Source organism: Corvus kubaryi, unplaced genomic scaffold (assembly GCF_017639235.1).
Source record: "Corvus kubaryi isolate FWS band 111438036 unplaced genomic scaffold, C.kubaryi_AGA036_p1.0 37322, whole genome shotgun sequence".
Taxonomy (NCBI): Eukaryota; Metazoa; Chordata; class Aves; order Passeriformes; family Corvidae; genus Corvus; species Corvus kubaryi.
Genome location: NW_024581101.1, coordinates 5785972 through 5809012, shown reverse-complemented (window position 1 = coordinate 5809012; position 23041 = coordinate 5785972). Strand labels below are relative to the sequence as shown.

Here is a 23041-nt window from a genome sequence, read left to right as displayed (position 1 = left end):
TGAGAAGTGAGCCCCTATCTCATGGCAGTTTACAACACAAGGCAAATCCTTGCTTACACGCCAATTAGGAACATTGTTTACATTAACCTGATCCCAGCCTTACATGAAAATAATAGAAGGAGAAAAAAATGTGCTTTGTTGTACTGGCAGGCTACTGAAAACAATGTTTGAAATGCACATTTTTTTCTTATTGGCAGAGAATGTCACAATGGTCAAGGTTTGCTGTGGCTTCACTGAGATGCAGCCACACAGCCCCTGGAGCCTCATCCTGCAAGGACCACTTGCAGCACACCTAAAATAGGCTGTAATGGGAATTACCTGGAACAAATGGGAAGAGATTGCCTCTGTGTGGGAAGGAAAAGATTGTGCAGCTCACCAAAAAAAAACCAACCCAAAAAAACCCTTATGATACCTGACTAATTACACCTGTAAATAAAGTTGTGCTGCAGCTTCAAGGCTACATTTAGGCTATGGTACTGAGCTACTTTTAATTGCTGTGATGAGCAGACACACAAGGCAGAGCAAAATCATCAATGCTTTTAGCACTGTTAATAATTTCCTGTTAAAGGTTCCTTATAATTGAGCAACTGTTCCCACATTTTAGGGAAAATACCAGTTTTGGGAACTCATTTTCAGGAAAGGGGAGTTCTTACATATTCTTGATGACTTTTTTGGGGGGGGGCTTTTTGTTTGGTTTTTTTTTTTTTTTTTTAAATATTGGTGATGGTTTTGACTGGGATAGAGTCAATTTTCTTCACAGTAGCTGGTGTGGGGCTGTGTTTCAGAACTGGAAACAATGTTGATAATTCACTGTTGATAACTGCCCTTAAACAGAGCCAAGGGTTTTTCTGCTCCTTACCCCATCCTACCCTGATTCCTGAATGAGCATTATACTAAAGTGGATTAACTAATTATTTCTGAAATGCTTTTTAACACTAAGTTCTACAAAATATCAACTGTTATACAGCAGTTACATTGAGCTAAACAAAATTCCAGCTACTTTCAAAATTAATAACAGTACCTACTTTTTGAAACACAAATAATTTCTCTAAGGAAAAGCAAAGTTGAATTTGCATAGACAACTCCCCAAAGTTACTACTTGTTACTGTTTAGTAAATAGTCCCCAAGAAACCTACTTTCAAAATAAAAGAATCCAACTGTTCTGTCTTTCTTCCCTGCAATTATCCCAACCTCAGATTTGGCATGATCATAACAATTTTTCCCCCCGATAAACTATCTCAGTTGGAAGGTACCACATGGGCCATATTCATTATCAAAACCAAATTTTTCCGGAGCAAAACATTTAAAGGTGAGATTAAATTTCAAGCTGTATTTCTAATTTCCTGCCCATACTCATTTCTATGTGCATTTCTCTTGAGCTGCTTCTGACCCATTCAGCAGCAGTTCAGTAATTCTGACACTCATCCCATTCTCAAGACAGCTTCAAACTCCCGTATAAACAGGTCTTACAAAGTTTTTTAGCAACTCCTGCAGAATTGCTTTGAAGGAGAAAACTCAAAGCTCATCCTGGTTCTATAGATGCTCATCTTTAAGCATAATGCAAAGTTCAATCTATTTTTTGTTCTGTGAATATTAGATTTCAGGTGGTGTGCAGCATACTCAAACAGACCATCCACATCAATATGAAAAATAATGACTTCCCAAAGGAATTTGAACATTTGCCTCCTTGACATCCAGCACCACAAACTAATAATCTTTAAAATGTAAATAAGACCCAAGTTTTACCACTCCAGGTACCCCACGCAATCACCAGCCAATAGATAAATTCAATAGAACATTTACAAAATAACACGTAACTCGTAATAAGCTTAGTATGGATTTCTGTTTATGCTGAAGGACGTGGAAAGAAGACAAACCACCCAGAAAAGCACAGAATCATTGGAAAACTGCAGCAAAAGCAACCTCTGGAATTATATCCTGCACCAGTGCAAGTGAAACACCAGTTCAAGGAAACACAGCAGAATTATTGCTCACACACTAGAACACACCAGTCTGAACAAAAAGCACATGAACTCTCATATAGGGGTTCCTGAAAAGGGAAAGGAGGAATATCCATCAACCACCAGCACAGAACTTCACTTGCATTATCTCCATCTGCATTAGGGGAGATGGTTAATACATCTTCAAAACAATTAATTCAATACTAATTGGGACTGAGGAAGCTCATTCTATCTTTTATCCTAACACTGGTAGTTAAAAGGTGATTTTAATTGCCATAGTAATCAGATATAATGAAGAGCAAAACTGTTTCTGATTAAATAACATTTGCATCAGAATTGCTGTTAGACACTTTGCAGCTCCCAGAAAGCTGAATTCTCCAATTCCTTTTCTCTCTCTCTGCTTCAGACATGCCCACAGAAGCAATGCTGCAAGAATGCTGCAGATGTTAAATCAGATGGAAGTCATGAAAGGCTTCTCCTCCAGACTCATCTCCCATAAGGAGAAAGAATGGTTCATGATTTGAACTGTGAAACCTCAGACCTGCAGGAATGTGCCTAAGGCACTTAAACCTTTCTGTGCCTCTGAACTTCACCAGGAACCCCAGACTTTTCACCTAATGCCAACAATTTTGATAATTTTTTTGAATTTTGATTTTTATAGCGCCTTTCTTTATTTTTGTGTTCATCTTTTAATGTTTTGGGATGTTCAGCAGGTTTTTATCAGTTTACATGTGGTGCTTATGTGGCAGCTCAGTTACACAAAGCAGAAACCCACCAAACTGAGTAAAGTGGTCTCCAAAATACTGGCAAGTGTGAGTTACTTCATCACTAGGAATTATTCACAACAAGTCTTGATTCTGGCCACACTGTGGTTTTCTACAGTTGCACAAGAAACAGATATTAATTTTAACAGTTAATTAATTAGAACTAATTTAATCCCAATTCTCCAGTGACCACTAAAAAGTTGCCACTGAACAGTCAGATAACAGGAAAAATACTATAAAACTACACAAAAAGCTGGAAAATGCAGGAACCCAATTGCTCTGATCTCAAAGGCTGCAGCACTGAGTTCAAATTTGACTCTGGGAGATCCAGAGAAAGAGCTGAGAGAGGGTGAGGTTAAAACAAGCCTTTGGGTGAAAATCACCTTGTCAAAATGACAGCTTGAGAGGACATCTGCCTCCTTCCTCTGAGTCTTCTGTGTCACATTCACTTAGACAAATTTACAAACTATTTACATAAGCAGCAATGAGCCCACAGAAGTAGCTGCATCAAGAAAAAAATTAGTTATTTGGCAAAAAAAAAGTCAATTGAATATCAATGTCATGGAATCCGGGGGGAAGGAGGTTTAGCCCTCCTCCTACCACAGCAGCAGAGTTATAATATGTGAAATTGATATTTCAATATATTTAGAAATAGGAAAAAAGTATTTTAGAAGTATTAAACTAACTTTGTGTCTCAGGTTCACAAACATTAGGTATTTAAATGGCAGTTTTGGTGCATTGGGCCATGTAAAGACATCCATATATTTGCATTTTCATTAAGAGAGGACTAAAATGCAAGATTAAACTTTAATTGTATCAGGAAAAGATTTTCATGATGTAAAAAAAAAAAATGCTGTCAGTGTAGTGAGGCATCTGTGCCACTGCTCAGAGTGGTCTCCCCTCAGCTGCTCGAAAACTGAAGGGCTGCAGAAACATGAAGGTGAGCTCTCAGGACTGGGCTGAGGCAATTTTAGAAGTTGTGACTTCAAACTGAGAGCTGCAGCCCTTAACCCAGCCCAAGCCACTGACAGCAGTGTCTAAGTGGGCTTTCCACACTTTTCAACAGCTCACAAAACATTTTGGCTTGCATTGGCTCGAGTGGTAGTTCAAATAAACTCTCTCTCAGTGTGTCTTCAAGCACTCTGGCAGAGGGAAGGTGATCAAGGGATATTTGGCTGGTTCTTTCCCACTCACACAAAAAAGCCTGTCCAGATTACTATGGACTTCTTTTTTTTGGGAGGTGGCAGATATTAAAAAAATATTAATCAAATGCTGAAAGAATGGATTAGAAAAGTCTCATTAGAAGCCTTCATTTAACCTCACAGAGGAAAATGTATTTATGCATCCCCTGTGTTTCAATTTTGTGTTTTGTTTATACTTATACTGAAACTAGATTAATCTTTAGATAATCTGATATTAAAGTTTGTCATCTTCACAAAACAACAGATTTGTTCATTACAACTTCTGCTACAGAATACTCCATGCAGTGACGCTGCCAGCTCAAGCAAGGCCAAAGATAACAGGATTTGTGGTACCATTGCAGAACTCTCCAAAAAGCCAACAGCATTTTTCCCTGAGCAGGGCCTGGTGAATGGATAACAAGGACAGGTGTTTTTATAGCTGGGTCAGATTAGCAGATTAACACAAACTCATAGAAACTGAACAAAAACCGCAAGTAATCTCTTGTCTAAATCCAATTTGACCACCTCTACTTGCCTTCTGGAGCCAGACAGGTAGAGAATAAAGCCTGTATTTTACAACCTTCTGGAAATCTGCACAGCAACAATATCAAGCCCATGCCATTCCTTCCGCTTTCTTACCTTCCTCTTTCTCAGGGTGGCCTCATGTGAAATACAATATTCTCACAGCTGACAAGCTCAACACATTGCTTTTTATCGTGCTGAAATGCCACTCTGTACTCAGGCTCCAAGCTCAGCTAGGTTTTCCAGCTCCTAATAGGACTACTGGGAGAACATCCATTCTAACACAGACCCCCAAGCCCAAAAAGAAAGACATTAATTGCCACAACACCTTGATTATAGAGATGTTTACAGAATGAAATTAACAACAAAACAAGTAAGACACTTCTTCTTGGAAGTCAATCCATAAGGAAAAAAAAAAAAAATCAATTAAGTACTCCAAATGCAAAAAAGCCAATAATTCACACCAAAACACCTTGAAAGGAACTTTACACATAGGAAGTGGCAGAGATGGAATGACGTGATCAGGTGGCTGAAACAAACCAGAATTTTCCATTCTGAAAAGTGAATTTTTTCTGCTTTCAGAACAGTCAGCAAGTACTTCTCATATTGATCAGAAATAGCCTTCTGTTTGTTACTGCTGACCTGGTTTTGCCTTTAACAAATCTCTCTGCTAAAAACGCTGCCTTACCTTTGTTCATGTCAATCAGCTGCTGCTTCTTCTTCTGTCGCTCCAGCCTCTCTCGCTCTGCCTTCTCCTTGGCCAGCTTGGCTCTCTTCGTTTTCTCCTCCAATTCTCTTCTTTTGTTGTTTTCTTTTAATGCCTCCTGCATCAGATGAAATGAATGTGAGTGTCTATCCACCAAGGAAACCCGAAATAACCGGGTTTACACAGATCCTGTGTTTACATGCAATGAGAAGAAAAAAAACCAGGGAGCTGACCCAATACTTGGAGCATCCTCAGAAATCTCGGAGGGAACATAACACACCACATTATTTGTACACATGAGCATTACTGATCAGAACAATGGAAACTGAAATAGCTTTGCATTTATGGTGAAGGAAAAATAGTAATTTGTTTCAGCAGCAACATGTCTGTATTTTTCCCTATTAAGATTGCAAATCTGCCTTAAACCTGTGCCTTGCTCTTGGGAGGGAGGAGTGGGGATGAAGCCAAACCTCCACTATGATGGAAATTCAATTACAAGTGGCTGAAACTCAGGTACTAGAATTTAAGTTACAATTTATCAAAATTTTTTGTTGACTAGCCAGTCTGGATCACTAAAACACAGAAAACACAGGAGAAGAAATGAAAAATAATTTAGTTTTTAGATTATGACTATAAAACTGGGACAGCAGGTTATACAAACTAGCAAATTACAAATCCAAGACTCCCAAACGCTTCCAAATGCAGAATATTCATCCAAGCAAGCATCTTTCAGTGTGCAAATGCCATTCCAGGAGCTTCCTGAGGTCGAACACCACATTTCAGCCCTTCCCTCACAGCTGACCCCATTTGGCAGTGTCCTGGGTTGCAGTGTATTCTCTCACCATCCTCATGAGCCGTTGAAATCAGGTGGGGCAGTGTTTCCTTGCCTCCTCCCCCCAGACTGTCTTTCTGTTAATGGCCCATCAATGCCCTGCCGCATGACTCCCAGATAACTCCCTCCGGACTATCTTCTGTTAATGAGCCTAATCAACACTTGGCCTCATGACTCATTACCCCATTGTGAGATGCTCCACCCAGAGGGAGGAACCAAGCATCCCATCGTGGATATAATCTGAGATTCTGAACACCAGAGACACCCCTTCCCACTGGATTTCCAGAGGACAGGAGCTGCACAGCCACCACTGGGCCTTCTGAGGAAGAGCAGCCCCTTTTTTCTACAGGATCACCGCTTCAGAGGACTGCAGCCACCATTCTACCAGACTGCTACCACCACCCTGCCTAACAGGGACTCAGGTTGTATCCTGACTCTGTCAGTTTGAACCAGTGTTCTCTTTTAGTTTCTTTTCTTTAACTTCCCCATTAAATTGTTATTCTGACTTGGTGCCTCCCACTGGTTTGTTTTCAAACTAGTACAGGCAGGTACTGGTGATGGTGCCCATGGCCTCACTGCAAACTGCACCAAGAACTGCACTCAGTGCCCCATCGCAGAGCCAGCTGCACCAGAAGCACCTTTTCTTTCAGAAAAAAATGGAACTAAAGGGCAAAATCAATGTTTAATACTTTTTGGTTTTGGACAGTTCTGTCGCTGCACATTCAATCATACTTGACAGAGATTTCATTTTCCTGCAACTTCCCAGGCTGTAATGGAAGTAAATGCCCCCAATCGTGGGAGAGAAAGCAAATATGAAATGTCATGGTTGCCCTGGTAGCTCACTGCCATTGACACGCTGTGATTAGATCATAGATTCTGTCACATTTTCTACCAGGAAGACTACAGCAGACTGAACTAAACAAGCTCTGCAGTTATTTTATCTGGAAATTCTCTTTGAGCACAACTGTATGAGTTTTATCTGAAGGAAGATTCTGTGGAAATTCAGACTGCACTTCATAAAATACAATGGATATTGAACCAATGGTGATTAAGAAAACAAAAAGCCATTCAAAAGAAAGGCTTAATCTTCCTGAAGAACAGTAAGATAACAAAATACTGATAACTGTGTGAGAGTACCCCTTTTATCTATCTACACCCATCCACCACCTGGAATGTACTTGCTTTTTATTACCCTCCATCAGGCACTTGGACTCTTAACCATTTCATATTTGTTGTGTCATTTACTGCTCTACATTTAGTCAGAGTTAGCTGAAAGCTGGAAAAAAAATCATTGGCAAGAACATACTCCCACCTGGTAGCAAATTCAGTGCAGAAAGCAAAATAAATCGGAAAGCAAAATAAATCTATATTCATCTATATTTATAAACATACTTGAATTAATGTCACTAACAAAATTGATCACAGCTTCTCAAAACTGACTGATGATGAATGTAAATCAAGAGAATTCTGACTCAGGTGTACACTGGCTTCTACAGCATTTGTGCTGCCTGAATTACACCACCAATCCTTTCAGTTTCATTTTCTACAGTTCCACTGCAAAGGGTTCTTTTTCTTTCTCATGTGGCTTTGGATACTTCATTATTCAGTATTCCTCATTCTCCACACTGTGGAAAAGCCCAACAATATCCAATACAAAGGGGATGTGATTCTGCCCCTGCCTTGCCACAGTGTCATTTGGGCCCCCCCAATATGAACTTAAACATGAAATAAAATTTTAAAAAATCCCATGCTTTCACCTCTTCTTCCTCTGGCATGCTTTTATATTCCCCTAAACCTTTTCTCTTCTAAACATTTGAGTTGCAGTGAACTTCTTTTAATACAGAACAGTGCTGTTCAAGATTAATTGGGTTTTTCTTAAGTATCAAATGCCAGTGATCCCCTTTCTGTGTAGTTTTGCAGGTTAAATTGGCTCAAAAGGTAAAGATCAGTTTGAAGACTGAAAAAACCAGCTCTGTAATCAGCCCTGCTTTTAAAAGAGGGAATAAAAATCAGCAGTTTGGTTACTGCAATATAGTTCCACGGTGACTCAGTACTTGCTACTGTTCATAGGTATTTACTACACAACTAAATTTATTCTCTAATTAAACTAGTCCACCAGTTATAAATCAGACAAAGAAGCAATCCATTGGTAAGAATAAAAGCCTTCTCAACAGCTTGAGAACACATTTTGAAAAGTACTCATCTAAACACTGTCTTCTGAAAATATTTAAGTGCATGCAAAAAGGGAAATCATCTCCAAGTGAATCTCAGCTGACAGAAATATTTGACTGCATAAAACCCTTTTATTGATGTGCTGTTCATGACCCTCTGTTATTTTGGTTGCTGTGTAAGGGCAAGCAGTTTTGCTAATTCAACAGCAAATTAAAAGTTAGAGGAAGTTTGGGTGTGGGTTTGCTTTGTTATAATAAAACCAAAACCAAATTATTGTCTCTCCTAGCAGAGAAATAGATTCAGCAAGGAATATTATCTCTTTTTAAGTGAGTTAGTTGAAGAGGCACATAGTTTGATGTTCCCCCTTGTGTTTATTAGGATTCACTGAAGTGCAGCTCTTGTACTCGGGACTGCCAGTTTACAGCTTGGCTTCCTTAAGAAGCAAATAAAAAATTAATGCATCTCTTGCATTCTGTACATATCTTAAGTTTTGACAGACAAACATATTCACACATCGACACAGTTGTAAAAAGACTCTCAAAGGTAAATTATTAAAACCAAGAAGAAAGAAAACAAACTAATGCACAAATCTCCCTGGATATTAAAGATGCAGTTGGCTACAAAGTGGTCATGCACCAATGGTGAGGGCTGCCTTTGATCCCTCAGGCCTTCCCAAAATTTGCCTTGCAACTGCAGAATATGTCAACTGAAGTTCCAGCAAAATAATCTTCTTCAGTCATAAGTCATTTGGAACAACAGACTCAGATTAGCTGGAAGTTAATCTACAGAAATAGAATTGAAATACAGCAGACTGAGCAGTGGGTGTAAAAGAAAGATCTTTCATGGGTATTGCTTGGAGGGTAACACATTTAAATACACTGTTACCCCTATGAAAAGAAGGGAAAAGAGATGTAACGAGCTGGTATTAAGCAAGAGCAGACAAACTGAATTTCCTGATGGGTGGCCATGAAAAGTAAGTAGAGAAGATGAGGTTTGGGACAGTGCCCCGTGGCTCGTGCAGCATGGGCCAGTGGCACAAATGTCCTGGGCTTGCCAGGACAGATGAAGGGCTTGGCCAGTGGAGCTGCTGCTGCCTGGGCAGGCAGGGAGAGGGGTTTGCTGCTGCCTTTTCAGCTGGGATGCAAAACCACCTCCAACTGTCCAGTGATGGAAGGCAGAAGAGGTTTGCAGGGCTTGCTGAGCCAAAGTTAAGACTACCAGTGAAAAGGTGCATGGTGTCACTTAATTACTCAGCTGTGTAAGTTGGAATCATCACTAATTAGTCCCCAAGTGGACAGGTTTGGGACTGTTTTTCCACCTCCCTTCAATCAATATGTGGGTAACAGAAAAAAACCACACACACACCCCCCTCATTCAGGTTATTCCTGAAAGAGACACAGAGCTGAAGTACACCCACACACAAACTAAACTGTATCATTGTCTTTACAAAAAAAAAAATAATCACACAACAACTTGAAAACCCCAGGAAAACAAATGCTGGCTGTTTGGGTACAATCCTAAACAAGAAACCAAGGCCCAGGGCAGACCAGTTATTGTTTTGTTCCAAAAGCAATCTTTCTGGATCAAGGAAGAGACAAATCAATATTCTGGCACACCACCACGTGAGCACAATCCTTTAGACTTAACAAAAACTCACTCCAAGGTAAATCTGTAAGAACTGTTCATACAAGAGCCTGAACCCAGAAGAAAAAGTAAATTACTCTTTTTAACAGCAGGACCTTGAATGTGATGTGTTGAAAGGTTTCAAAGTTTCTGAGTAAAAATTCTTGACAGGTTTTAAAAGAAACTGTGAGAATTACACACAGTGTAGTATGTAAAGACACAATGTAATTAAATAACAAAATAAAACTGCCTGGGCTGGAAAGATTTTGCAGGCTTCCTTAGAGATCTGGTCGGTGGACTATGGAAGGAAGCATTCCAGAGGGTGTGTGTTGTTACTCCAAAGAAATAACAAATGTGAACAAACAACACTGAAGGCACACTCTCCCACAGCTGCAATTCTTTTCTTGAGGTTTCTTACACCTTCCACTTCACTCTGAGTTCTGCCAGGATTATCCAATTCCATTAACTTGCCTGGATTTCTCTAAACGTGCTAAGCAAGCAAATATGAACTTAAGGAAGTGAATGAGCTGTAATTTACTCCAACATCAGCAAGCTAAATAAAGCTGCAATAATGCAGTGATCAATTTGAAATCACAATTAAGACAAATACGGATTCCAATTATCAAATTATCTTAATAAGATATAGGAACAAACAGAATGATGAGACGAAGGCTATATATGTGAAACAAAACTGTGGAGATTTTAGAGAGAAGTCAGGTTCATTCCAACACATGAGAGCTTTTCAGAAACAGTTAAGTGCAGGTGTTGGCATCTGTAGCCTGCACACATCATCTTGGAAGGGTCTCTGATGGACTTGGGATCAGGCCAAAGGGACTCAGGGCAGGTAATGAAGTCACTGCTTTACAGGAGCTTTTCAACAGCTTCAGCTCTGCCACAGTCAAAATCCCAAACTCTGCTTTGCTTTCAAAGTGCAATGAGGATTCAAAATCCTCATTTAAATATTGTAAACTTCCAAGATAATGCCTGGAAATAATGACATTTCTCAGTTGGACTCACTGCTACCAGCACTGAATATAAAACAAAAGAAATCTAAAGAAAACTTTTTAACCTTGTTCCTTTCGGGATTAGGAAATTTAACTTCATGGTTTCCTTTAGACCATGTTTTCCCCTATTGCTTTTGAAAATATTCCTTAATCAATGGCATCTCCACCCTGAAATATGACATCCAGTGCTTTTACCCCATCCACAAAGGCAAGCACCTCAACAGAGAAACGGGTTAGACAGGTCAGAACAAAATCCCAACTCCATCTGTGCAGTCATTTCTACACTTGCCAACACAGTGTACTTGAACTCAGTTTGATTTCCTTTATTACTATTTATTTTTACATCTTTTGGGGAGCTTCCAAGAGAAATGTCATCCTTGTGTTTTACATCATGAATAAAGCACTTATCTAGCAGCACTTGTAAATAAAGCTGAATTACTGCTCCTACATGAATACTTTTGCTTCTGATTCTACCACCTATATCCTTTCCTAGCGTGGACCTAATTCCTGATTTGCTCTGTATAATGATTAAAACCTATTCTGCTCAGCACTAGGTGGATATATGCACTCAGATGAGAATTTAGAGAGCTTATAAAAGGTTTGTATTTCGGGTTTGGGGCGCGGGGAGGAAGGGCTCACCATATACTGCCTGTTAATAAGGACAGGGTTTCGCTTTTGATATCACCTCTTGGGAAATTTCAGTGAAGAAAATACTTCTTGCTCATTATTCTTTATTCTTGCATAGCTTCCTGCTAGCTGGAAACTGTTCTCTTTCAGCCTGCATTAAAGAACTGTTACTTTTTAGGCAGAAGGGACGAAGTGTATTCCCAGACAAATAGCCAGGGAGAACAATGAATAAATAGAGCTTTTCTTTTAAACCACTCCTGAATTACAAACTCAATTTATGAGTTTGAAAGCTGGGAATTTAGCCTGACTATGCATTGTATTTCACAGTAAATCAGATGTTTATTATGTATTTATTTATGTATTGTATATTCATTGATTTCTATTACTGTAGCAAATGACCTGCTGTATTCTAGGGACATTTCAAAAAAGCCACAAAAAAACCCATTCCTGAGTCACAGAGCTTGAAACTGACTTTGAAGCAAGTTATAAACAAACAAATATGAGGAAGAAGAAAAAGTCTCACAGGTACATTTATACTCAGGACACTGAATCCACTCTGGTAAAATCTGGTTTTTATGAAGGCAAGATAACAGATGTTCTGTGTTCTGTCTGGTACAGGGCATCAATCTTACAAAATCTTAAAAGCCCCGAGTAGTGGTCACCAATAAGGAGTGTTCAGTTTGCTGATTATTTAATGTGTCCTCTCTTTCTGGGGAGATTTTCAGTTTGTGGATGTGGTACTGCAGGGCACACAGCAGCCATCAATCAATACCAGTGTTGATGCAAAAGGACAATTTATTTCACTGGTGTTTTACCAAACCCATCCCTCACTCTGCCAGCTGATGAGTTACTCATATCTGCCTAAATACTGACTGAGCTAGAATCCAACACTTCTTCTCTAGGTACATTTCTCATGTACTTGAAGATTTAATTCCTTATTCAAAGAGCTGCATTTACACAAATGTGAGGGAAGCAGTCAACACTGATAAAACTGCCTGCCAGATAAAAAAATATCACTGCACTGAACAAAACAGCCTCTCTGCATTTCATACAACTACACCCACAAATGCCTCTTCCTGCTTCAGAAACAACTTTGGTTTTTTTAGACCCTAAATTCACCTTTAAGACTATCTGTATTAAAAGGAAGCCCACAGAGCAAACAAATATAAAAACATTTAAAAACTCTGTAAGGGAAGAGAACTGTTCCTATCTAGTGCTGAGGTACACATTCCATACAACTTCCACAACACAACCACACTGAAAGCAAGTTTATGTCTGCTTGCAAATGTAGGCATGACAGATTTGGTGGATGTTTTCAAGTCCTCTACCACCACCAAAAACAGACATTCAGAAAGTGACAGCTTGAAAATATTACAGGTCACTTGATATAAAGTATGAGACAGCAAGTTAAAGAACACAAATGGAAAAGAACAAACTGGCATCTTGCTCCAGGCAACTGATTAATCACTATTTGATAAGAGCCTGATCCATTTGGGTTTGATGTTGTATTGGATTGCAATTGTCCTCAAGGACAATCGAAATCTGTGTTTACTTTCAATGGAATAAAGAACTAAAAATCAATAAAAATATAAAAAATATTTCTTCTTCAGAAGAGTCCTAAATATCCAAGAGATATTATTATCCAGTGGATCTTTAACTGCAAAGAGGAAAAGAAAAAAATAAACATAACAAAACCCTTTTTGCTAGTTTTTATTCAATTTCTCTGCAGTTGTCAGCTCCTGGAGAATAATACACCTTTTTCTTTATTCTTCTCCAGGCTTGAATTTGACTCGTGTTCCACTGGCAAAGCAAAGTCCTGCTGAAATACTTTACTTAATTCCTGTGATGCTCCAGCAATCTGAAGAACCTTTGAGCCTCTAAACTAAACTAGCTCATGGCACAAGAAAGGAGCTCTACCAATAGACAGGCAATGGCAAGAACATAAAAGAATGATGAACATGAAGAAATGAGTTCTCAATATTTATGAAATATTTGGAATTATACTTCAGCCAATTACCAAAATACTAAAAGAAGTTAATGGGACCACTTAGAGAAAGCAGGAAGGTATTACAGCAATCTGAACTGGGCAAATTTAATACACATGCATGCTCTAGGGAATGTTTGGAGATGTTCTCTAGCCTCAGTCTTATCTGATTGCTCCTGAATTCTTATCAGCAGTTATTACTTTTTTAAAGTAAATCCCACAGATTAAAGGAGTTTCTGCATATTTTTCCTCCAGGGAAACTTCTTGCAAGCATCAAAATGTTGCTAAAAATCTTGATTCTTTTTTGTAATTTTTTTTTTTTTTCCCCTTATAGAAAAAAAAAAGCTTTACTGTGAACTTTTGATGTTCGCCTTAGGCCTTCCTCAAGTGTCTGGAAAAAATTAGATCCCTGAACAAGAACCTTTGTGTCACTAAAGTCTACAAGGTTCTGCTCCAGTGAATAAAATAAGTCAAGAAATTCTCCAAAGACCTAATTACAATTACTGCCACTCCTGAGCAAGTGCAGTGACCGAAGCACAAGTGATGCTGTGCAAAAGGAGGTGTCTCCTCAAGCTGCACAGGCCTTGGATTTCACCATTTTATACTGGAGCACTACAGGTTAAACTAATATCCATCACACTTATGGTCCAAGTCCATTTCATTACAGAGTAACTTTTTTAAAAATAGGCTTAGAAGATAAAAGGACAGATAAAATGATAAAGACCATAGCATCAGAGGGATATAATTAACTATTTAGACTCAACAGGTAGCATTACAAGAGTATCCTGGGAAAGTATTTTGTCCACTTTCTAAAATTATAAAGGAATGCCAGAAACCCAGCCCTACTTCTCTGGGAGCTCAGAAAGACTATTTTTGGTACGCATTTTCTATTGAGAAAATCTTTTGTCTACCAGAAAGAAACCTTACACTTGGTTTGTCCACTGACAGCCCACGTATCCAAATTTTAAACCCCAAGAAAGTCCATTAAAACTGATTCATTCTATAGCTGAAACATAGAAGTTGAATTAAATTTGAAAATTTTAAAAATATTTTCTAACTACCCACATGTCTCAACCTCATCCACAGCTGAGTTGCCAAGTTACAAACTGGAGGACAATGTGTCATGACCACAATCTAATTAATTCTGGAAATGTTCACCCCATTTCCTGCCATGGAACAAACGACAAAATTAAGGATAACAGAAAAAAACAGAGAGACAAGGAAAGAATTAAAATTGGGAGAAAAAAGATATAAGAAAATATGTAACATTTTGCAGGTATTACTCACCAAAAACAGAGTTCTGAAGTTGCTCAGATCACCAAAGAATTCTTCGATGCTTATTGCTTTGGGATCAAAGGTGAAGTATTCTCCCAGATTTTCATACAATTTCATCATGTTGTTGTGCATGTTGGACAGTTTTTCATATTGCTCTCGGGCACTCTCAGCAAAGCTGTGAGGTTTTGTTAAGGGAAATGACTCAAATGCACAATCTCACAGAACATGAAGGAAGCAAAGCACACAAGTAAAGAGAGCTCAGCACAAAGGTCACAGCTGGAAAATGTGCAGGTGCTGCTCTGCTTCCAAACAGGACATGTTGATGCATTAATATTAACATGTCTGCAAGTGCATACCAACATTTCCACTGAATGGTCCCTTTCCAATGGCGACGATTTGCCCCCGACAGAGAATACAACTTGCTCTATAAAGTTTATAAGGACATTTCTGAGATGAATAATTTTATAAAATGCATTCTACAAAAACACACAGTGAAATTTAGTTTGCTGTGAGAATCTGTGATCTCTCACTGCTCAGGTGATGTCCTGTCCCCCACCTCACATCTATATATTTTATATGCAGAATGTGCATACGATCAGTGACAAAATCATACAGTATGACAGCTAATTTTCTTTGCCTTTTATTAGGAAATTCTTCTCTGTGGGTTCCTCCCTGCCCAGCCACACCGCTCGTGCCTCAGGCTGCCTGTATTAGGTTCACTTTTTTGAGGCACACTCTCAACTCTGTAATTTCACAGAACTTACAAAAATAAAATATCCACCCACCTGTCCCAGCAAACCGACAAACAGCTTTGAAAAATTATTAGTGAGAAAAACACCACGGCACAACAAAAGTCTTTTTTTTTTTCTTTCCTTAGGAAGTGTGGAAGCCTAAAAATGAGACTGAGATTGACTTTCATCCCAGCAGCCATCATTAAAAGTTTCACATAATGCTTTTAAATAGAAAAATGTGGTGCTTTTTTTCCCTACAAAAAAAAAAAAAAAAGAATTTTTGAACAATTATTTTGCAAATAGGGGAAGGGTACAAGCTAGTAAGGGAAATATTAGTTTGCCTCAAAGCAAGTACATTTCACTCTGCTCTTTTCTTCTGTGGGGTTGCTTAGAGCCACAAAGTCACAAACCACTGGGAAAAACACAGCTGCTACAGGATTAAACCAGTTCTGCTGATAGTGAATTGAAGCTGATGAAAGTGCTTGCTGCACATATCAAACCCCAAGAATAGAAGACATGAGTTACTCCCTGCACCGCAGCAGCGCTGCAGCCCGGCTCCCCACGGCTCTTCCCTGTAACAGCTCCCATCCACGCGGGCTCTGATTGTCAACACAGCAGAGCTCCAGCCTTCCCCAGACCTTCCCCCCTCGCTGGAGAGCTGCCTGCTATCACATTTCTAATTACACAGCACTTCTGAGATCCCAGGCTCTCTGCAAAGCAACAAGCAGCCTGCAAACTAAACAGGGGACAGAGACACACAGAGAAATCGGGGAAAAAAAATCCATTTCTTTTTGACATTAGACTAAACCCAAAAGTGATGCTCCAGGAAACAGTCAGCAAATTGCAGAATAAAGCATGGAAATGCAGGTGGATGTTCTATTGATAATGTTTCTGTAGCATCCAGATGCTGCTGAGTACCTAAAAAGCTGCCACTGCACAAGCTACAAGCAAGCACACAAAGCTGAAAAAAATACCTTCCACTGGAAAGAGACCTAATATTCCACCTGGATTTTCCCATTTTAACTAATGGGAGACTACATAAATAATCATTTAAAACTTGGTTCCTAAAAGCATGATTGAAAACTTTATTAATACAAATTTTTCCAAGCAATCCTCTCTTCCTGCCTAAAGCCTCAGTGGCATAAGAGCAAAGCTGGCAGCTCATAATGTTCATTTAGGGACAGAAACCAACACAGTGATGGATATTAATACCTAAAATCAAGATTTTGAAAGAGTAATACCTGCCTGTGTAGTGCCACAGCAGTGGAAATATCTCATTCTCAGTTTACTGAAAACAAGTTTAAGCTGCTTGATCAGAATTTCAAGCTAGGACTGTTGAGTCGCTCATCTCAACAAGATAAACCTGGTACGGTTCAGTCTTCAGTGACATTTAACTGCACCAAAGGAAATGAAAGTTTAATGGCAAGAATACATTAAATAGGTAATAATGGCACATTACTGAATTATTGAGCACAGTCTAAAAATTTCAGAAAAACATGAATTGCCTTAGAGTCAGCAGGCTGCTGTCGTGAGCAACTCACCAAAAACACTAAAAAGAAATACAAATATATATAAATGCACAAATTGATTTTGTGGATCCTTTGAAAACAATCTTACATAATATAATACAAAACCAAAAATGACCAAAAAGTCTGAAAAAAAGAAAAATACTTTGACAATTCCAGATTTGCAGCCAATTCTTAGAGACAAAGCTCCCAGTTCTCCACTCACATTGCACATTCACATAAGAAATAACAACAGTAAGCACTAAAAAACCCCAATACTGCTACTGAAAGTAGAAGATATTTTAAAGCACCACTGTAGAAATACACACTGTGATTTCAACATTATTTTTTATCTATTAAGTACCAAACCACAAATCAGAAATATCTTTAACACATGGCCTGCAAGACAAGGGGATGCCAGCAAGACGGATGAATGGGATGAGAGCAAGGAGAGAATTGAGTATTTCAACTATGCTTCATTTTGAAGAAGACAAGTCAGAGCTGTAAAGACAATAGTTCCCAGGCACAGACCATGCAATATGAACAAAGTTACTGTCACACTCCATCTGCTTCACCCAACCTTCCTTCTTATAAAGTATTAGTAGCTTAAAACATCCTCTTGAAATGCACTAATTCAGTCAACAGAGCAATTCCAGGGGAGCAGAGCCAGATATGTCTAAACTGTTTCAGGAAAAAAATCAGTGAGGAATCAAAGGTATCTCGACTCTGTGTAATAGCAATACTTAATTCCAGCAGTTTTCCTGAACAGAGATTGAAGCTTTACTGCATGCTCATTTAAAAACTCTAAACATGGTTTCTTTCTCACCTTTCTACACCAAACCAAAAATGACAGATTTTTTTCATTAACAAGTCCAAAGGTGCTTGTTCAATTAGTAGAAAGTACTTTATTCAGAAGCTGGTTTTTTCCACATAACCATATTTCTTAGTTTCTTACATAACCTTAAGAGAATTCTATGCCAATACTTGACTGCAAAAGCTATCAGACACCCCGTGCAAAGCCTAAAATAATGTTAGCAATCAATGGATGTAAACCTTAATATGCTGCTGTGCTACCACTTTATGTCAGAGATAAAAAATCACTAATCACTAATTATAGGAGAAATGATTTCTTTAAGTCCATATGAGGACCCCTACCTTTACCCTTCCATGTTTTCTACTGTTTTTCTCCATTTTCATAGATGAAAAATGGGATCAGAGAAATCAAGGTTGAAGACCTCAGTTCAGCTGGGGGTTAAGTCATCACTTCTACTGTAATATCTGCTGTGGATTTCACATGAGTGTCTCAGTAACTTGAATAAAAGTTAATAAAGCCACAGCTGTCAGCATGTGCAGGGCAAATGAGAGGCAGCACCGGCAGCTGGGCACCCATCAGCAGTGCACGAGCCACAGCAGGAGCCACGCTGGTCACTTTGCCATGGTTCCAGGAACCCACTGCAGCACCTCCAGCAGCTCAGGAGCCCCTCTCCAGGGCCACAGGCACTACACAGAAATGGAATTGAAGGGATGTTCACCACAGATCAGAAACAGCACAACAAAACCAGGCCACCCAGCTGATGCCTTTGATAGCTCCAGCAGATGGAAGAAACCCAGAGGGGAGAGCTGCCAGAAAGTTCTGAGCACTCTGCAGGGAGGCACTGCAGGTTCTGTGTGCCACGGCCCTGCAGCTGCTGCTCACAGGAGAACGGGGAGCAGCATTCCAGGGGAACTCCATTTTCATGGAATGCTCAGTTCCCCAAAGTTTGTGTTGACACAAAAGAACTCATTTCCAAAATAGGCACCTGGGATCATGCTCTAGGTGGGTTCACTCCTGGTGGAGGGCAAAAACACGAGAACAAAAGGAAACCAAGGCCCTCTGGGACTGCAGGGGGAAGTTGTTCTCATTTATAAACCTACTCAACCTAAAGGGAAGGAATCAGTGGATTTAGCATAATCTGTGCATTAGCACTGTAACAAGGAGGTAAAAGATAATCAGCCTGGAATTTTTTACAAGTCTGGAAAGCAAAGGCACCTAAACTTTATTTATTTAAATATCTGATCTACTTATTTTCCAGTTAACTTCAGTTTTACTGAATGTCTCGAGGTTTCTTATTCTGCTGTGTACACTGAAGCTAATATTGATTACAAACCCTTCTCAAAGATAGCACAGCATCACTAGGAAAACAGAAACACAGCTTATCATCACTCTCCACATGATTTCCTTTACATTTGCTTTTTAGGTACATTTCTAACTGATTCTACAGGTTTTATGACTCACTAGTTTAAAAAAACCCAACCAAAACCCAACAATTACTTATAACTTACAATAGGAAAACTGGTAATTAATTTACTATTCCCAATATAAATAAGTTCTTCTCTTAATGCATTTTTCAAAAATACAGAGTAAAAATATAGATATAGTAGAGAAGGCACACTTATCTACACTAATATAAAAGAAATATACTTCAACAAGGACTCAAATACTTTTTGAATGATTTTTAATGACAATTGCCACCAAGTGTATAAATTTACTACAAGTATTTCAACCACACCAACTGCATTCCTGCACTTTAAAACTCTTGCAAATCGTTGCAGAGCAGGATTCTGGCCTGAGGAACCATCCCTTTTAACCAGTTAGAAGAGAAAGTTTGATTCAATAGTGTCATCTTTAATGAAGGATGCACAAGAGCTCTTAGTTTCTCATCTCCCAGCTCATTCATAATACAGCATTCTTCAAATTGAACTGTGGAAATACAAACAGAACTTACTAACTGAAGACAGAAATTCAGCTTTAATAGCAGTAAGTCATTTACACTGATGGCTCTATTTTCACCTGCTATCAGGATGTAAACACATGCTAACAATTTTATCACTCACACTACATCCATAATGCATCTCTGTGACTGCACAGCAGCCAAAACTTCTGGAGCATACACAGATAATTATGAATCACAATTATATCCCTAATCTTTTCTTCCTGTTGGACACCTTTGCAAAAACAAAACAAAAAAAACCCAACAACAACAAAAAAAATAGATTGCAGAAATCTTCATTGCAAAGCACTTCACTCTACCCAAATGAGAACCCAAAGAAACCAAGATCCATAGCAGGAGCCCCGCTCCATCTGTGTACACAAAATCATGTACTTCTGAAAAGCTTAAAGATTCCCTAATAAAATACCCATAAAAAGCTCAGTGTGAGAATTTCTTTCTCATTACGGAGCAAATTACCTCATCATTCAGCATTTGACAGAACAGCTCAGGAAAAAGCCCAAACAAACCAAAACACAGAAGAACAGTGGATTCTGAGCTGTCTTGGAGCAAGGAGGGCTCTTCCTCTCCCTTTGTTCCATTAGTACCTGAAATCATCATTAACCATCAGAACGATGTAACACAACTGCACTCATTGTAAAAAGACAGGATTCCAGTGGGTTTTGTGTTCATGGAAATGAAGCACAGAAAGATCACCCACCATCCAAGAACCACCCTGGCTGTGACCTGCTCCCTGTCCCAAAATCTCAGAATCCCACTTAAGTTCATGTTATTTAAGATGAAGCTTTCTGACCTGTCCCTTAATGGCTGTAAAACTTTCATCTTGTAAACACTAAAAAATCTGTCAGTGTTTACTTACTCCCAGCTCTAAGCAAGCACATCAATTCCTAACTTTGCAGCATTCAAACTTCTCAGTAATGAAAAGACAATTTCCATTGATTCCACCACATTGCTGTGCACAGGAGGAAGCTTTTGTCAACATCATTTCAGTATTACTTTTTTATTTATGCTTCTGTTAATGAGCACACAAAGATCACTGCTCATTTCTCTGAAAGTCCCAGAGGAAGTCTCTGGGTAAAACCTGATAAACAAGGGCTACTTTATAAAATATTCAGTCCAAGGAGCAAACTCCACAGGCTGATTCTCAAACTGTTTTATACTGGGAAAGTTGGCTCAAAGATTGAGGGTAGCAATTTAGGAATTTCCTGTGGTAGCCAAAAGAAGAAAACTTGAAAAGTAAATAAGAGCACTTGGCTCTCCAAAGAGAACACAAAAGGCAAAATTTCTAAAGCTGCAGGCTAGAGAAGGAAAGATCTTATCTCAAAAAAAAAAAAAAAAAACCAAAAAACCCCACTCCAAAATTAGAGCTAGGCATTAACCTAAATTAACCTGAACCACTTCTAGGTTTTATTATTCAAAGAAAAAGAAAGTTGATGACTTCAGAAGGTTTTTTTCCATAATTATGACAGGGAAATACCTCCCAAATTCCATACTCCCATTTTTAGGAGAGGACAGAAAGATCAAAAGAGTTTTTAAAAGCTCTAAAACCCTGAAAGCAACCCCAACTTTTCATCCTGGAGAAAGCAACGCTTTATTTCCACTGATGAAGGCACCTGAACTTTGAAACTGTCTTCATACTACCTGATAATAGAAACCATCTAGTTCTTAAATTCTCATTTGTGGTATTTTGATTTTTAAAAAATTTGAAACAGTATGAAGAGCAGTATTTGTAGCTTTTGGTCCAAACTCAAATCTCTTATTTTTTTGTGGTGGCAAACAATTAATCACTATTCCTGCATTAATTAGAAGGCAACACAGAAAATATGATAGTCAAGCACATATCAAACAGAAAATGTTGCCTGAGTAATGGATTTGTAGCATCCCTTCCCTGGAGAACAATTAGATAAAAATCTCTTTAGATGAATAAAAACAAGAAAGAAAACAACAAAAATGCAGCTTGTACAAACAAAATGCTGCTGTAAAATTTGTTTTGCATATTATATTCAAATTAGTGGTGACTGTTTCAAATACCACAACGTGTTGACACGTTCTAGCAACAATAAAAAAGTGTTAATAGGTACTTCAGCAGAAGCCTGGCAAGGTGGCCACTCCTAGAAATATTATATGAGCTTTGGATCACACAATCAGATGCCTTAAACAATAATTACAGCTCTGTGTGCCCTAAATCTTTCACAGGAACTGCAGCCACGTTCCCTCTCTCTTTGATCAAGCAGCTTTTGCTCACCTCCGCCGGGTTTAATGAAGGGAGGGATGTTTGAGCTGTCAGTTGCACCCGGTTTGCACAAGCTTCAATCAGGAGATCTGATGGCTCCTTCATCGAGAGAAAGTTTCTGGTAAAGGCTGGGGATGGAAAAGAGACATGGCTCCCTGTATTTCTGGGTTTCCTTTAGTGCTGCAGTGTCTCAAGTCCTCAATTTGCTTTGGGAAATGTGACAAACTGCTGATTGGATAATGTTTCAAGAGCCCAGATGTTCCAAATCAAGGAGGAAAAGGAATTTTATGTCACCTGAGGAAAAAACCCAACATAGAATAACTTTATTCAAATTTGAGAGATTTGCTTAGTGCAAACAACTGCTCTAATGAAGTGTTCACAAACCCAAGCAGAGGAGAAAATGAAAGTGAAAAACTGCACTAAAATGAGTTTATTTTGCACCTAAGTAACATTTTGAATACCAGGTGCCTACATAAAACCACACATCATATATGGTTTGAGTGAAGGGGTGTATGTCCTTCCACTCCTCTTTTCTCTCCAGAAATGGTTCCATGTTTTTGGGATAAATAACTTATTGGGCAGTTATTTGCTAGAAGTTCACCACTGCCTGCACACAAACAGCCTTGTCCCCAGTGACTGGGATTAAACCAAGGAAAAGTCAGGAAAGTGAAGTCACCCCTCAAAATTCCATCTCAGACAACAGACACTTGAGAATATTCCTTAAACAACTGTTCTGGCCAGAGGGAAAAGCCGAGAGCAGAACCACAGGGCAATCAGCATCTGAAATCGAGGTTTCCTTTACTCACAGGCACCTCTTGTTGCTCAGTGACATCCTTCCCCTCCAAAACACTTGGGCTTTAAAAACAAATTTTCTATTTGAAGTGTGGAGAAGTGTGGAGGGCAAAAAGCAGCTCCATCAACAACAACATTTTGCTAAAGGAGTTCCTCAGGACAGTTTGATTTTGGTATCTAAAGCTGCAGCTCCAGGGATTTATAGAGAGCACTCTCCCTTCAATTTCTGATTTTAAAATAAGCATACAATAATTAAAGGATGGATTTCAAATAGATTATCACTCTAATAAAGCACAATCATTTACAAAAATATCTTTCAGTAATCTGGACAACCTGATTTAATACAAACTTAAAGATGAAA

The 23041-nt window shown here is 38.8% G+C and overlaps 1 protein-coding gene across 4 annotated transcripts in view; it reads right to left on the bottom strand.

Moving 5' to 3' along the window:
• Positions 1–23041, bottom strand: part of DIAPH2 (diaphanous related formin 2) — a 184472-nt gene that overhangs the window by 59908 nt on the left and 101523 nt on the right. For all 4 annotated transcript variants that reach the window (XM_042029287.1, XM_042029288.1, XM_042029289.1 and 1 more), the window contains 2 exons: positions 14664–14828; positions 5117–5252 (listed from right to left, as the gene is read on the bottom strand). In XM_042029287.1, the coding sequence (XP_041885221.1) occupies positions 5117–5252; positions 14664–14828 (301 nt within the window). The remainder of the gene's footprint in view (positions 1–5116; positions 5253–14663; positions 14829–23041) is intronic.